This window comes from Leuciscus leuciscus, assembly GCF_965113295.1.
Source record: "Leuciscus leuciscus genome assembly, chromosome: 11".
In the NCBI taxonomy this organism is placed as follows: Eukaryota; Metazoa; Chordata; class Actinopteri; order Cypriniformes; family Leuciscidae; genus Leuciscus; species Leuciscus leuciscus.
The window spans coordinates 27431727-27448921 of NC_138735.1; the positions used below are offsets into that span (position 1 = coordinate 27431727).

At 38.8% G+C, this 17195-nt stretch overlaps 1 protein-coding gene across 4 annotated transcripts in view; it reads right to left on the reverse strand.

Moving 5' to 3' along the window:
• Window positions 1-17195, reverse strand: part of agap3 (ArfGAP with GTPase domain, ankyrin repeat and PH domain 3) — a 163270-nt gene that overhangs the window by 82427 nt on the left and 63648 nt on the right. Inside the window, exons 1-2 of one of the 4 annotated variants that reach the window (XM_082184251.1) lie at window positions 10469-11024; window positions 662-720 (exon numbers count right to left, since the gene is read on the reverse strand). In XM_082184251.1, coding sequence (XP_082040377.1) covers window positions 662-720; window positions 10469-10586 — 177 coding nt within the window. In that variant the 5' untranslated portion in view covers window positions 10587-11024. Of the gene's footprint in view, window positions 1-661; window positions 721-5669; window positions 7914-10468; window positions 11025-17195 lie in introns of those variants that run through there. The other 3 variants (XM_082184249.1, XM_082184252.1, XM_082184250.1) reach the window with 3 other exon arrangements.

Sequence of the window (17195 nt, forward strand, 5' to 3'; positions counted from 1 at the left end):
CAAGTCAATAGAGGGTTTCCCCGCTCGGCTATCCACATAAATGAATAAGCTTAAGGCCAAACTGCTATGAAAATTAAAACATCACTTTTATTAAATACATAAATTCTGGTCTAATTTTATTTCCTTCACAAGCTAGCCACATTTAGTAATACAGGATGCAGTGTACAGTGTTTATTATAAGGGAGATAGAATCTGCAGCTCAGTACTCACTACTCACGACACATGAGTATTTTTAAATAAGCTACTCTTTTACTCTCACTCAAGTAGTTTTTTTTGGACAAGTACTTTTTAGTCTACTCAGAATACATTTTTTGGAAAGTAATGGATCTTTTTCTTGAATATATATTTACAGTACTCCCTCCACCCCTGATAAAGTGTAAAAAATAATCATAATAATCATACACTGAGTCATATTTTGACAGTGATATTAAGTATGAAGTATCAGTGAATTTTCTCATGGGTGGCTATTCTGAGGGAACGTCAGCAGAATAAGTGACACTCCAGACTGTCTCAAGCAGAAATATCATTACAGAGAGTGACACACAGCAGTCTGTGTCTCTCTGCTTGCTGAATAAATTCAGTGGTCGACATGTCAGGATTTACTGTTCCGCATAATGTTAAGAGATAAAATGACAAAGTAAAGGTTGGGAAGATCACTCACCACTTTGAGCTCTGGTACTGATCGACTCAATGTCCATTCCTGACTGTTGACGAAGGAATCTGGAAAGAAACAGATAGAAAACTTTAGTTAGTGATTATGTCATTCATTTCACTCAATAAACTGGACAGACATGTTTGTATGTTATAGCTTATATACACATCAATATGTCCATCAACCAGAAATGATTGATGAATTCATCAATTCATCGACAAACAACATTGTTTCAACTATGTTTAGATTATATATGTGTTATAAAAGGACTTTTTTTTATTCTTTGAATACATACATTGATAAGTGGAGTGCAACTAAATAAATTGAAGAAATAAATTGAAGAAATCAGTTTATTTTTAAGTGTCACTCCTGGTCCTCTATCACACAAAGCTAGGGGTGTAACGATACCCTCATGTCACGATTCGATACATATCGCGATACTGAACTCACGATACGATATTAATGCGATACTCCAAGACATATGGTAAAAGGTTTACAAAAAATGTACTGTTGATTAAAATGTTAAATTTGGTATTTCATTGTGTCTGTAAATGAATAGTCTTGGACTTGGTGCAGAAACCCAAAGCACAGGACAACAGAGACACCAGAATAACAATATTCATGATTCTGAAGCTGAAAATACAGAATTATTTTAGACGAATATGCTTTCACTGTCACTGACTAGATATATTTAAAATAATGTAGGACACTTTTACTGGTAACATCAGACATTTGGCATTATCAGGACCCACAAATATTCCCCCATTGCATTATTATACATTATATAGTAGTTTAATGTAGTACTGACACTAAAACTCAGAAAATTTTAATTTTAATTTTGGGTGAACTATATGAAGAGTTCAGATGCAAAAGCCTCTAAGTGCCATCTGAAATTTTCTTATAGAATGATCATTTTTATCAAGTGTGATCGTATATTTAAAATCAATAATTTCACTTAAATGCCAATGAAGATTACCTATTAATTGTCATTTAAGTGAAATTACTGAACTTAAATACACAAGCTTTATAAAAATGATCATTCTATAAGAAAATTTCAGATGGCATTTAGAGGCTTTTGCATCTGAACTCTTCATATAGACAATACATATTGTCACTATCCACGATACATATTGTTGCATTTTTGTATTGCGATATATTGTGACATGATATATTGTTACACCCCTACACAAAGCCTTTAAAAAGAGCACCAACTGTAAATTAAAAGTATGTCATCCCCTCATGCAGAAGATCAGAGGCTTAGTTGCTACTAATAATCATGTTTGTCATATTGGCTACATGGACTGACAACAGCGAAAACACAAGCCTCATTGGCCCAGCGAAATCCTGCCCATTTCTGTGCCACAAACACTATCTGTTGTGCAGTGATTACATCATCACAGCGGGGCACATGGGCGGCCCTGTTTAAAGCACCACAGAGGTTTGTGGCACTGCATTGTATAGTTCATTTTTCACTCCGCTGCTCATGTCCAATCTAATCAAAATTTCTATTCAAAGCATCTGAGGAACAGAAAGAAAAAAAACTCTTTGTACATTCAGGGGACAGTGAGAAAAATACACAAAGAAAGAGACCCATTTGAGAGTGAAAATAATCTATGCATGGTACCAAAAGGAGTCTCATTTGTGTGATGGTGGAAACATGGTGTGCTAAGTGTAACGCACGGCAAGTCAGGAGGCGTTTCCTTCCGTCCTTCATTTAAACTTGATGTCACACCCTCCCTTTGCAGTTTGCACTCAACAAACTGCTGAAGTGACTCAGATGAGATTCTTCCTGCTGGGCTCAGCAACGTGCCATGATGAAACCAGGCGTTTTCCACTTCCATCCTCGCTCTCACACACGGATGCAAGGAAAAGTGGACCTACGCCAACATGCAAACACATCTGAACATGACAACCACTCCCCACAATCCCACAGGACAGCATCTTGCCATTTTTTTCCCAAAGATGTTGAGGTACCACAAGTCAAAACAAATCAAAGTAATTAGACTTCAGATGCACTGCACGTGAGCTAAACTCAGTGAGGCAGGTAGGTATCAGGTAAATATTGCGGTATTTTGGAGCGACAGATGTGAATTTGTCAGTAAAATTAAACCCCATTGAGATAAAAAGGCATCAAACTGATGTAGCACTTCAGAATTTCAATTCGATGCTTTTCCTTCTGAAGGGTGAACTGCAAGCGAAGCGCTTTTCATGTCATATGGGAGCCAAAGAGAACTTAAGTGATATCTAGCTAAAGAAAATATGACTCAGAGTTTTAAGAGGGCAAGGTCATCACAATCGCATGGGAGAACATTTAGAAATTGCTCTTAATGCTATTTCAAGCCTAGAGGAACAGAGATGCATGCAAATCAATAGGCTTTTTAAAGCCTCTTTTGGAAAATGTAGAGCCTTTTAGTTAATTAGTGGTTAGAATGAATGTCCTAAGATGTTGGTGTGGTCGTCCATTTCTTTTGCACATTTAAAAGAGAAAGGGAACCCTTTGTACCTTTATAACATACAGTAATGTATTCTCTCAAGCTACCTGTGATGCAATTTTCTAGCTTTGCACCATCTGAAGTGACCTCACACCATTTTTCTAACCTGCTATTGAAACCCAGCCTTCACGACCCGAAGGCCTACAAGTCATCCGAATTCTAGCTGAGAAGACCTGTAAGGAGAGTCTGGCACTTTGTACTTTAAGCCTGGAAGGCTTTACCTTCCCTCACCTGCATACACAGAACTCACAGCTACAGAAAACAGTCAAGACGCAGGAACGACCTGCTTGTCAAACAACCAGGGCATGTAGCGACAGGTACACGTAATCTGCACACCTAAGCTTTGGTCCTAAAAGCTCTCAAGTTCAGTAAACACACCTACAATCCGGCTGTAAGTCAACTTTTGCAATGAAAGGTCACTCGGGGAGTTTGGAAAGGATAGTTTCCTTAGTAACCAATGAACATAAACTCAAGCAGATGCCAAGGGTGTAAACGGCCCTTAATTTGTTATCTCCATTTGAGGAGTGACTAATAGTGCTGCCTAAAAACAAGCCCTGTAAGTCGTTTGTGAGAGCTTGTTGTGCTAAGGCAATCTTCCCCAGATATACTTAGGAAGGTAATGCGAGAAGATTTTGTCGATAAATGCAAGTCCACTGATTGGATGATGGCTAATTAAAGGGCCGTGTCACTCTTTCTGTCCAAATCATATCATACATATAAAATGAAACATAAGATAAAATAAATCTAAACATGGAAAATAAAACAAAAACATTAGAACCACCATATCTTAAAAAAACCTAATTAGCATGCCCAACCCTGATGCCTCTGAGGCTGATGTAGTCTTCCAAGTGAAAGCAAATGGTTACAGTAAATACAATGCTAAAAAGGACAGAATTTAGACACACGAATTGGTCAAGACCATAAATGAGCTTGTTCATTATAAAATTTGTCTCTGCATCTTAATATTAAATGCAAATTAAGGGCATTGGATTGAAAGCTCTTCCTATATTAAGATAATGATATATAGATGCACAATTTAAATAAAAACCTTGAATTGTCATAATCTCAGTGTCACTGGTTCCATCCATGTTTAATGGGAATGTGTTATTAGATGAGTCCAATTAAATTGATGAATCAACAAAGCTGAATAAAAGTCTCAAAACTCGGAACATTATATAATTGTGTGTGTGTGTGTGTGTGTGTGTGTACGAAGACAGCAAGACAGAAAAATAATCTTTTTGTGCATTTTGTTAATGCATTTTGATAATGTTACCCCCATTACAATTAATTAAATCTGCTGTATCTTTCTCTCTTCTAGCTTTCCATTCTTTTATTTTTTTACTTTAATTTGTGCTGAAATGAGGGGTTTTATGACACTTCAAGCCTGTCAACAATGCCATAACTGTTCTAACTATGTAACAAATGCTCAAAACATCTCAAGGTGTGCTCCCAATAACATCATCTTCCATCCTGAAACATGTTCTCATAATTCAAACATAAGGACAGCTCGATTTCAACAGATGTGCTAGCATCTCCGTCATCTTGTGTACGCAGACGCTTCATTCAAATTATATATTGCAACCCAGAAGCTTTAAAGGCAAAAGATTTCACACTGCAAACGTAAGCCAGACTTCACAGATTGAAGACAAAAGGCAAAAGTAATTTCTGTTTACCTTATGCAATGCTGCACAAATACTTCTGATGAAAATGCCACAGGCAAAACTAATCAATTTTCAAATCATCTAAATAAGGATTACAAAGGAGCTGAGGTGACATAAGGTTAAGAGCCTAGGCCTGTATACATCATCTTGTCGCACTCTCAGTAACCTAATCCCTCTTAAAAATCACAGCGAAAAGCTCTGCAACTACACTATTTGTTTTCACTACCTTTGAGACGGTGCATGAGCTGCAGGCAAAAGAACGAACAGACACGGAATGAAAACATGTTTAAAATATCATGAGGACTGTTGTCTACATGCTGGGTTATGATTTAACCTTCAGAGCTTTTAAAGCAAAAAAAAAAACAACTCCAATCCAATGAGAACGTGATCGTTCCGTATTACATTTTCCAAAAAGTAGTGCTTAAGAGGGATCTGACAGCGTCATTAAATTATTCCCTTTCTTTATTCGTCTACATCATCCATCCTTGACTTATTCCTGCAGTCTATTTGATTACCTTGAAAGCGTTAATGATTAAACAAGATTTGATGGATGCTTTTTTTGCTTCCTAATTCAATTGCAGTGCAGACATACACTAGAAGAAAACTCCTCTTGGAGCCAATTAACAGCTCAAGCACACACACACACAACAGAGCCAAAGCCCTCTGAGTGAATAATGCATTTAACCTCTTACTATGCCTGTTGGTGCTGCTCAAGCCAGACCTTCAATATCATTTTAATATTTAATCAATTTGCCCTGCTCTCTAAGGCTACATCCAGGCACTCAGTCTGTCCTCTTCAGACAAAAAGCATTTTCCTACACAGACTGGGATGTGGAATGAAATTATGCATTTTACACAACTTACCTTGACCTTTGCGGAAACCACTGCCAGCTAGAGTCTCTATAGCAACAGAATCAGGCTTTTTATTTCTCGCCGGGGGATGACTGCCAACTGCTTGGCTTTCAGTGCACAGCTCAGATTTGTTGCTGGACAACGGGTCCTTCCTCTTAAAACGATTAGCAATCAGCTGCCAAAAACTAGTCTCTGGTTGCAATTGTTTGGTGGGCTTGGTTAGTTTGGCAGGACGGAGAGGGATCTCCAAGACTGCTACCTTGCCACGAGTTTGGTACTGTATGTACTGTGTGGCCCCTTGGTCCTCGTCTTGCTCGCAAGCTGGCGTTAACGTCCTGCCAGTAAGGTAGGAGAACGGACGAGTGGTTTGCATTGATTTTTCTCCGATACTTGCAGTGCGTCTCCATTCAGTTCGGTCATCCTGCTCAAGTTGATTACGATTCCGCCTCATCCTGAGACTCAAACTCCTCCGCAGTGATCCGAACGTTCTCTTTTGTCCTTCCCCCTTGTTGGGTTCCTTTAGCCTTGTTGAAGTTTGTGTCACTACGACTTCCTTGCCTGTTGCCTGTCGACCAAACCATCTCCATCGGAAGCCTGGACGAGGCAAACTACCGGTGCCAGTAGAAGCGTGGCTTGCGAGCTCACCCCGGGATCCAGTTCGCTCTTTATTAAGCTCAAGCACAGTCATGCTAACAGGCCGTGGCTTGCTTCTGCTTTTAGAAGTCCGACGGATTGGTGGTTCTTCTAGTCTATGAGGAAGTAGGCTGACCGACGGCGGCATGTCTGGTTTTAGACCGTCTATGGCACGCAGCTCGGCACGTCTTGTCTGACACCGCTGGACCACATCTGGGCAACCTTGCTCATTGGGGGTAGAGGAAGGCAGAAGAATGTTGCTGTAGTTTGTAGCTGCCAACATGCAAACACTGCGGGGTCTTGTAGAGCTGTCTTGGTTGATGGTTGTTGTGGTTTCGAGTCCCCTTTTGTCATCTGGGAAGACAAACATGCTCACTACTCTTCTGCTGCCCAGGAGCCGAAGGCCATGTGCAGGCCTTCGTAAGACCGCCACATGAGTTTCTGATGCATTCTCCACAGATATAGCATTAAAACTAAGTTCCTTAATGGGAATGTGGCAAACATCAGCAGAGACTTCTTTGATCCAGGCTTTCTTTTCCACAGCCAAATCGAAGTCTTCCGCAGAGGCTTGTTGCACACAGCTGTCCTGGAAGAAAGAAGGTAACCGGTCCGTCCTCATTCCTAGTACTTCCCCTTTCCTCCACCCCCCATTCCCTGTGCTGCTCAGGTAAAACCACCTATTGAGCTTTCCAGCTGCACTCCTCCTCTGCCCTGGGCTCTCTCGACGTTCCTCCCTCTGATCCGCCTCTTGTCTTTCGTTGTCTTCCTCTCCCACGTTGTTCTTAACAACTCCCAGCTCAGCTTCTACCCTCCTCTCAGCCCCTCCTGAAGGCGTACGAGTCTGCAGCTCCTCCTGGAGTCCCATTCTGGCAAACAACAACTTCGTATAGAGTTTTACCACCTTGGTCTTGGTGAGGAGATGTGATCTTTCCTATAGAAATCACATTTCATATTACGGATATACCTCCACAAGCTTGTTCTCGGCAACTTAAGCGCTCTCTCTCTAACACTGCCACACTCTTGAGTCTTTCACCTCCAGGCCACATTCCAAAAGCAAGAATAATCCCTCACCTTTGACTTGTGAGAGACGGAGACAGAGTTAGGGGGGGGAAAAACTTCAAACAAGCACCAGCATGACCTCACTGAAACTTTTACCTTGCAGAGGATTATGGGGGGGAAAACTCGCTATGAAAAAACAAACCTGTGTGCATTGGAGGGATAAATACAGCCACAGATTAAGGAGTCTTTGGTCTTCTCCTACTGTCAAAAACAGGTCTGTGCAACCCAGCAGTGAAGGCAAATTCCTTAATGTTCCGGTTCTTGGCATGAGTGAGAGGGGTCTGTTTGAACTTCAAGCTGCTCCCACATGTCCCAAGGATAACCGCAAAACAAGGAGCAGAATATTTTGTCTCCTTAAAGCGAAGGCATTGCCAAGGCACCTGTAGAGAAATCCTTGCGGGAGATACTGCTGTGACTGAAGATTAAAACAGAGGGTGCCTGATGCTTGGGGTAGCGAGTATATTCAGCATAGTTACCAACATTTGTACCATCCTAAAAAGCATCCAAATGAAAGGGCATTTTGCAGAGTTTCCCTTTCTTCGAGCCTCCCTAAATCATTCTCTCTCTAGTTCCCACATTCCCACCCTCCCTTCCTAAACTGCCCTCCCTCACAACTGCATTTCCTCATCCAACTGAACAAGGCAGAAATTGGCAAACAAAACTGGGGAGCTCATTGCATGGGGGGAGGATGAAATGCCAAACAATTCCCCAGTTTTCTCATGCATGTCTTTGCCTATGCTAAAGTAGTGTCATGTAAAGTTTTCATACCACCTATGCCAACTCTAGGAGCATTGAATAAGCATTATGGGAAAGAATGTGCAATGGAAATACAATTATTTCCCAGAAACACTAAATGTGCATGCAAAAGCTGTCTCCACAATAAAAACACAAATACAACATGACAATGTATTTACCCCATAAACAAATTTTAGCTTTGCTATTAAGATTGCTTCCTAGGATTCTGTATAACATTAATATTGGTTCATAACATGGTAAATCTGACTGGCCATCGGTCATACTAGAAAAAGCCATCTGGATTAGGAAACAAGGGAGCAGATTTGAGATTTTGTGCTTGTAAAGAGCACCCACAAGTGGTTTCAATGAAAACTACCCCACCAGTCTAGTTATACTACACTGCCATGGAGAATTTCTTTTAGAATGATCCAGAGACTCGCTTGATGACATTCCTGCTGCGCAAATAAGATGAAAAAACAGCATATACATTACATATTAATTTATGAAAATATCAGCCACAGATTTGACACAGACTTCTAAAATATGCAAAATAATACAGCAGCACTCTTTCCCCTTTTCCTTCTTTCTCTCTTCATTCTTTCCCACTTTTATTATTTTCTTCCTTGTTTCCTTCTGTTCTATCCTTCCTTCCCATGTTTATTTCTGTCTCTTTCTTTCCTTCCTTCCATCTTTCCATATTTATTTTTCATTTTTTCCTTATCTCCCGTTTTCCGTTCTCATTTGCCTCTTTAATTTTTCCTATTTCATATTTTAACATTCTTCTTTACTTCTTTCTTTCCTTCCTTCCTTTTATTTCTTTCCTTACTTCCCTTTTAAATTCTTCCCATCTGTCTTTTCCTCTATTTCCTTCCCTTCTTTCTCTCCTTGCTTAATCATGTCTAATTCCTTCCTTATTTAATTCTTTCCTGTCATTCTCTCTCTCTCTTCATCATTTTTGAGATAACCATCTAATTATCCAGACAATAAGTACTTTAAATCCAGTTTACTCATTTATGAACTCATGTCTGACATCTTACATGTACGAGTCTGAGAACACAACAGAAGCCATTGGCTGATGATCCTAGACTAGTCTTTCCTTTTTTTAAGTCTTTTTTATAAGAAAAAAAAGCACAAGTCTCTTGACCATAAGGCTTTTTATTTTGAGCTTCCACCCACTCAGAGTAAAATATTTGACAGATTTCCGATTTGTATAACCTAATGATTTTAATTACATGGACATATCCGAGAACATAATTGCTTTTATTTTTTGGGTGAACTTCCCCTTTAAACTATATGTCATTAATTACTCACCGTAATGTCGTTACAAACCCGTAAGACTTTCGTTCATCGTCAGAACACAAATGAAGATAAATCTGATGAAATCTGAGAGCTTTCTGTCCCTCCATTGACAGCTACGCAACTACCACTTTGATGCTTCAAAAAGTTTATAAAGAGATTGTAAAACTAATCCATATGAATTGAGTGGTTTATTCCAAATTTTCTGAAGAGACTCGATCGCTTTATATGATGAACAGATTTAATTTAGGCTTTTACTCACATATAAACATTGATCAACGAACATAAACAGAAGCTCAACCGAACATGAATGTCTCGCAAGAACAAACCTCTTCCGGAAGCTCAAACGGTTCGGTTCTGAAGCGTCAAAGTTTCAGTTGTATAAGCTGTCAATGGAGGGACAGAAAGCTCTCAGATTTCATCAAAAAGATCTTCATTTGTGTTTCGAAGAAGAATGAAAGTCTTACGGGTTTGGAACGACATGAGGGCGAGTAATCAATGACCGAATAAACATTTTTGGGTGAACTATCCCTTTAACTTTAAAGCCATTTTTAGCCAACAAAATGTTTCCATTGCAAGATTTATGTCCTATATACTCTTGATATCAACTCTCAAGCTAAAAAAGATACCTCACGCTATAGTTATTTAAAATACAACGTATCAGTCAAAAAACATCATACATATGTCCCTGATGACTCGCTTTTCATTCACCACAAAGATAGTTACACATAACTAGGTTTATCATATGTGAAGCACCTTAATTTTTACGGCCTTCACCGCTGATAGACAATGATATGAAAATTTGAAATAAACAGCAAAACAACAAGTACAGATGTCTATAAAGTTAAATATAAATACTATTTTCCCACACATGGACACAGACGTGGATATTTGATATTTACAATCGCCCCTTTTCAACACTATCTAAAATAAAATACATCAGATCAAAGATGACCTCAATTCAGGAATAGTATTTTAAAAGAAACTATTCACTATACAAGCCAGAAAACAACCGAGCATTAATCAGTACCTGTGTTGATAAGATGGAAGTTAACATGGTAATTCGTCTTTGAAGAAGTATTTATTACCTGCGTCTACAGCATTAGGGTTCGCCACCCCCGTAACATCCACTGAGATCAAACAGTCCTCGTCGCCCCACTGCACATGGCTCTGTCTTGGCCGTCTTTTCCCTCCAAAACACATCATGATGATGACTTCTCCAAACTACAGGAATATCCTTTCGCCAGTGGCATTATCAGGCCAAAAACAAACTAAAACCAAGTTCAGGGTCCTAATCATCTCTGATATTCCCATTAAGACTGTTCTTCAGGCGAGACGGTGAAGTTCTAGTACTGCTTTTGACAGATTGACAAACATCATGCTGAGATCATGAGCTTAGCTTTGTCATATCAAAAATGTCCCGGCAAGAGGGAGGAGGTGACAGACAGGTTCAGGAAACATGTCGAACCTTTGTAATCCCTCATGAGAAGGAGGAGGGGACCACGGCCTCCCTGTCTTACCTGAACCTGAAGTAGGATTAGTCTAATCCTTAACCAATAGGAATCATTGGTGCATTATCCGTACCCGGTGTGAACACGCACACACAGAAATGCTATCGTGTCCCACTCTGTTTTGGAGTAAAGTGCGGTCGTCCCTTTAAAAAACTAGTTTAACTCATCTTGGTATCTGTGCAATGCTCTGACGCAAGACGCCCCACTGATATTTCAAGTCCAACCACTGTCTGTGATGAAACTTTCCACTTGTCTTTAAAGCCAGATTAAACAAACATCAGTTAAAAAGTAGTGCTACAAAATGCAAAAAGCTCATAAATGTGACCGAAATATGAATTCAGGGATCATAGCTAGGCATCAAAACTGTCCACTTCATAAACTATAACCATTATTCAACAAGTTAAACAAGTTGACTCATTACAGAAACGCACAGGGTTGCCCAACATTTTCGGACGAAACTACGCATGCATTTACAAACTATTTCCAGCTAATGAAATGCATTTAATTGACGAGATCCCATAGAAACGGGAGCACATAAAGACCATATCGACTCAACAACTCATTACGTTTTCATTAAAAACCAGCGCGCCATCGGCGGTACCGTCTGCGAGGCTAAATGAATACAAATACTGATGGATGAGAGAAAAAACACATTTTGCCCTTGCGAGGTGGTGTAGTAAAGACAGAGCATTAGATATGCCTTTCATTTATACCGATTTAATTATGCAGACCATCAGAAAGTGTGTTTCCGAATGCTTTTTTCACCCTCAGGGCGCACCTTTATTACGCCGAACCCTTTGGAAATTGGCCTGCCAGTCTAATTAAAACAGAAAAACTAATTACGGTAAGACAATTAGACCTCTCGTCTTTTATTTTAAACACTTCTAATAGAGCAAGAAAGTGACGCAAGCAGCGTGCCATTCCCTCTCGTCTTTTTTATGAAGATGCAGACATTGCTTCAGGACCTTTAGTACAGAATTCAGTGAACATCTTCGGATCTGGAATTGGTTTATACACAAACATTCAGTGACACTGAGGGATATCTAGTAAAAGGAACATTGTTACAGAAATAATGTTATTAAAGAAGATTTCTAGCATCTTTGATTAGCACGCGGTGAGATATCGCCAATATTCACAATATTTACTAGTTCAATTCATGTTTGTGAATCATTTCTAAGGTGTCCAGTTAATTAAATCAGTCCAGTTTTACTCTGAATCAACCTTTTCTTTTCACACATTGTGGCTGCATTTATTTGATAAAAAATGCAGTAAAAAACTGTAATATTATGAAATGTTAATAAAATGTAAAAACAGCTGTGCTACTTAATATTTTTGTGGAAACTGAAATTTTTTCAGGATTCTTTATTAAATAGAAATTTCAAAAGACATTATAACATTATAAAAATCTTTACTGTCACTTTTGATCAATTTAATGCGCTCTTGCTGAATTAAAGTACTAAAATCTGACCTCAAACGTTTTGAAAAGTAGTGTATATACTGCATTTTATTATTATATATTGATATATTGCTACATACAAATGAACACGATTAAATAATTCTTTCTTATTGTGAATTAGAAATGTGTTTTTGTTCTTACAGACATTTTTAACCTACTTCTGAAAGTATGAAAAATATTTGTAACTTCATCGCCCACCTAAATTACCATGTCAGCGTCTCTTATTAGCATATCAGTGTGCAACAACTAATCCAAATACAATGTGACTATATGTTAATACACTTTTCTTTTAACCTGTAAGCTTTTGCATACGTCTGTGGGACCTAAACAAACGTACTATAATAACGTTAAACACAAGCCTTGAGCACATATGAAGCTGATCTAACCATAAACAGATTCCAAATCAGATTCTAATCATAAATGCAACATTACAAGTTGTGTCCATAAACATACACCAGTAGGGGGCAGTATGTCTTCTCTCACAGCGGACCACTGAACCTATTACTTCAGTTCATAAATCAAATCTAGCATCATTAAATCTTGATTTTGTCTGTATCAACAATAATACGTGTGCTTTCACATAGCTCCCATTATATTTCACCCAATTATATGCTACTAATATTAAATACTGAAATTGCATGCAACAACAAATCTTTCCCTAATTATGAGAAATCGCAAAATTAGCTTTGTGTGCAACTTTAGGAAGGAAAACGTGCAAAAACTCACACCAGCTCCTGAGCTCATTACCAATACTAATTAGGTTACACAAGGTTATGTAATTTTCCAAGCTGCACTGCAGTCCAGTTGAAAAGCAGGGGGTCCCTGTGAGAACGTGATCATGTGGAAGAACACACGGCAGGTGTGGAGCGCTATGGTGCAGTACAGTCGTGTTACGTAAGGGAAGACGCTCCCCGAGGGGCAGGAGCAAAGAACGAATCAAAGAATGTGTGCAGGATCCGCCGGGATGCAGAGAGACAATTAATGCCGACTGAACTTTAATGAGGGTTCGTAATGAGTTGTGAACGCCTTTATACTCAAATAAAGTAAAGCCATTGATATGGTTTATAATGCTTTCAAATGAACAACAGAATTTTATCACTATAAAAACACCACAAATGCTCCGCTTTCTAATTATGCATATGTTCTGGTTTGGTTTACTATGATGCATAAATTGTTAAAAGTCAACATGAAAGCAAAATTGCATTCTTAAAGGGATAGTTCACCCAAAAATAAAAGTTTTATCATAATTTAATTACCCTCAAGTTGTTTCAAACCTGTATGAATTTCTTTCTTCTGAAAAGAACATATTTTGAAGAATGTTGGTAACCAAACAGTTGATTGGCCGGTTTAAAGAGAAATGTTTTTTGGTTTCAATATTTATTTTATTATTTTAAATAATGAGCACTGATAAATAGTCCAGTTACAAGTATTAAAGCGATAGTTCACCCAAAAAGGAAAATGAAAATGAAAGTTTGGCCCCACTGACGATCCCTCCTCCCATACTATGGAAGTCAATGGGGTCCAACTTTCATTTTAATTTTCCTTTTTGGGTGAACTATCGCTTTAATACTTGTAACTGGACTATTTATCAGTGCTAATTTTTTTAAAATAATAAAATAAATATTGAAACAAAAAAAAATTACAACTACATGGTAACAGGTAAAATGTTAGACTGTTAGAACTGTAAAAAAAATAATAAAAAAATAAACTAATAATGCTTTTTGTTCATTGAAATAAAGCTGAAGTAATGTAGAAATGTTGCTTTGCCAACCAACTGAAATAAAACAAGTTTAAGCTGAATTACTAAAACTGAAATAAAAATAAAATAAAGCTAAATAGAAGTAAAGTTACAAAAAAAAAACTAATAAAAATGACAAAAGCAATAACTAAAGCTTAAAATATACAAATAAAAGCTAATTCAAAATAATAACAAATATTAAAATAATATATAATACTACAATAATGCTCTTCACAATCCAATCAATTCCTGTTGGGAAAAGTCCCGCCTTAAACTTTGGCTGTTGAACAATACTATATGTCTCACTTACATCACATCACTTATAGTTCTCATAATATGACAAATATGAAGGTAAAATGGAAGTGTGTATTTTCTGAACAAGTTGTGTCAAACAAACTATAATTTCCAAACTATTTCTCCCGAAACCTCCCCCTGCCCATTCCACCCTGCCCTCCATCTTCCATTGTTCAGCCGAAGAGAAAGTCCCGCCCACAAACCCACCTCATTGGTTGACCCCAGAGTTACCACCACAAACAAACAGAGCACAAACAAAGCTTCAGGAAGTCAACCTACCAATGGCTTGCTTATAGTTTTAGTCTGAACTAAACTGGGACAAAAGCAAGTATTTAACATAAAAAAAAATTGCACACTTCTCAGCAAATCCGCTTTCCCGGTCACTTCCTGGTCTGAATTACATCCTTCCGGCAGGGCATCATTCTGATGCGTCCTGAGTTCAAACGCCAAATTTAGCCCCACTACTGTCAGCCTGCTATTTGGGCCACGCTGATGACTAGGTGTTGAACGGGTGACTAAAGTGCTGGAAAGCATGTTAATGGGATGGAATGACTCAGCGGAGGAGTGATCTCACACACACACACTAATGAAACCTTCTACCTCATCAGTATTGAGAGGCCACATTAAGTTTCACTGTGATCTCTATACTATGGTAAAGTTGACGTGTGTCAGGAAACTTGTTTGAAACTATTTTGACACGGGCCTTGCATGCATCCTGTGTGATAACTGAGAATAAAATGTGTAAAAACTAGCAAGTTATCACTGAAATGCAAAAAGGGCCTCACAATATGATTAATTAGTTATTAAATATATTGAATAATGTGCAACAGATCACCAGTGCATTCAAATAGTTACAAATATCATGAAACTTAATGCATTCATAACCGAATGCAACTGCTTATCTGTTAAACGTATATAGTAATGTAAAAAAAAAAAAGAATAATTATGGTACTGCATGTATATATGTATACGTGTGTGTGTGTGTGTGTGTGTGTGTGTGTGTGTGTGTGTGTGTGTGTGTGTGTGTGTGTGTACATAGGTGGTAATACCATGGTGTTTTAATATGGTCAGAAATGTTTAAAAATATATATTTTAAAGGACAAGTTCGGTATTTTACACTTAAAGCCCTGTTTACAGATCGTATCTGATGAAATAGAACGGTTACGATTAAAATTTGGACACATGCTCCTGTCCCGAGAATTTTAGGTTTATTACGCTTTTGTGGACCTATTTTGCCAAACGCGTCACACCCGTGATTCTTCCGTTGAGAGCTTGAATAATAATAGACACTCCAGCCCAGTTGGTGGCGATAATGCACCTTTGCCAATTGCAAGCAAACCACGGGCATTTCATTGAATACACAGAAGAAGCAGAAGAAGAAGCGGCGGAGTAATACCGTAAAGGTGCTGCGGTCTCACAGCACGTCCTATTAAGTCAATGGAGTTGGACAAAAACTACGATAAAACCTGTTGGAATGCATCTTTTTCAGCGATTTTTGAGGGAACATATCAGTGAACACCCCCTGACCACTCGGTGAGTTTCACGTCTTTGTAAACGAAAGTTTAATGTGTTTTTAGGACGGAATCTTCCAGTGCATATAGACAACCATTGTGGGGGTGGTGGGGGGAAGCAAAATAAACCTAAAATTCTCGGGACAGCAGCATGTGTCCAAATTTTAATCTTAACCGTTCTATTTCATCAGATACGATCTGTAAACAGGGCTTTAAGTGTAAAATACCGAACTTGTCCTTTAAATGACAATAAAAATAATGGTTTAGAATGTCTTTTCTGTTGTTAAAATCTCACTTTAGATTTTAAGCTTAAAGTACCTCCATATGACCAAAACCACTGTGCGTTTGATTCTGCCATAGTAGTAATATCATGATATTTTAAAGGTGATCTAAGTAACTTTTTTACCTTAACTGAACAGCTTCGGAGTCAGTGGAATGGTTATATTACTTATTTAGGGTTGAATGGTGGTGGTTTCGCACCCCCCTGGTGGCGATATTTTTTCCCCCAGGATGGTAGGGGAAGACTCATGAATATTCATTAGGGAAGTCATCCCTGATTGGTCTTAACCCCAGTGACGGGTAGGTTTAGGGGCGGGGTTAGGGAGGTCATAAGACCCCCAGTGACGGGTTGGTTTAGGGGTGGGGTTAGGGGTAGGTCATCAGACCAATCAGGGATGACTTCCCTAATGAATATTCATGAGTCTTCCCCTACCATCCTGAAAAAAATAAAAAAATAAAAAATCGCCCCCTGGTGCCCGAGAGCGGAAAAAACTCACTTGCAACTTTGGGCCGGCGGGTCGCCAGCCTCGCCGTCAGGAAGTATCGCGTGATATCAGGTCTCGCGATGTAACGAATTGCTTGACGGCACTGCACCGTTTATATACTGTCTATGCACTGCACACGTACACGCCCCCATTCAAGCACCGGCTAGCTATAAGCAAAGGGCAACGATAGATTGAGTTATGGCTGAGCCTGTAAAAAAGAAGCAGAAAGCTAGGAAATCTTTGTCGGAGGACCAACGAAAGAGGAAACGGGAGACTGACCGAGCAAGAAGTCAGACTCGAGTAGATATCGGACCGGCTTTTTCAGAATGGCGAGAACTGAGAGAAACAGAAGCCTGCAAAACGGATGCTGACCTGGCTGCTGTTGCACTTGTAACGTTAAGTATCTTTGGAATAAACTGTGTTTAATATTTAAATTTCAAGTAATTGTGACCTCAGGATGTTTGCTATTGTCTGTAAAGGTTTTTATTATGATCGCTGTCTGTTACGGGCTTACTAGTACGCTAGATACTATAACTTTGAT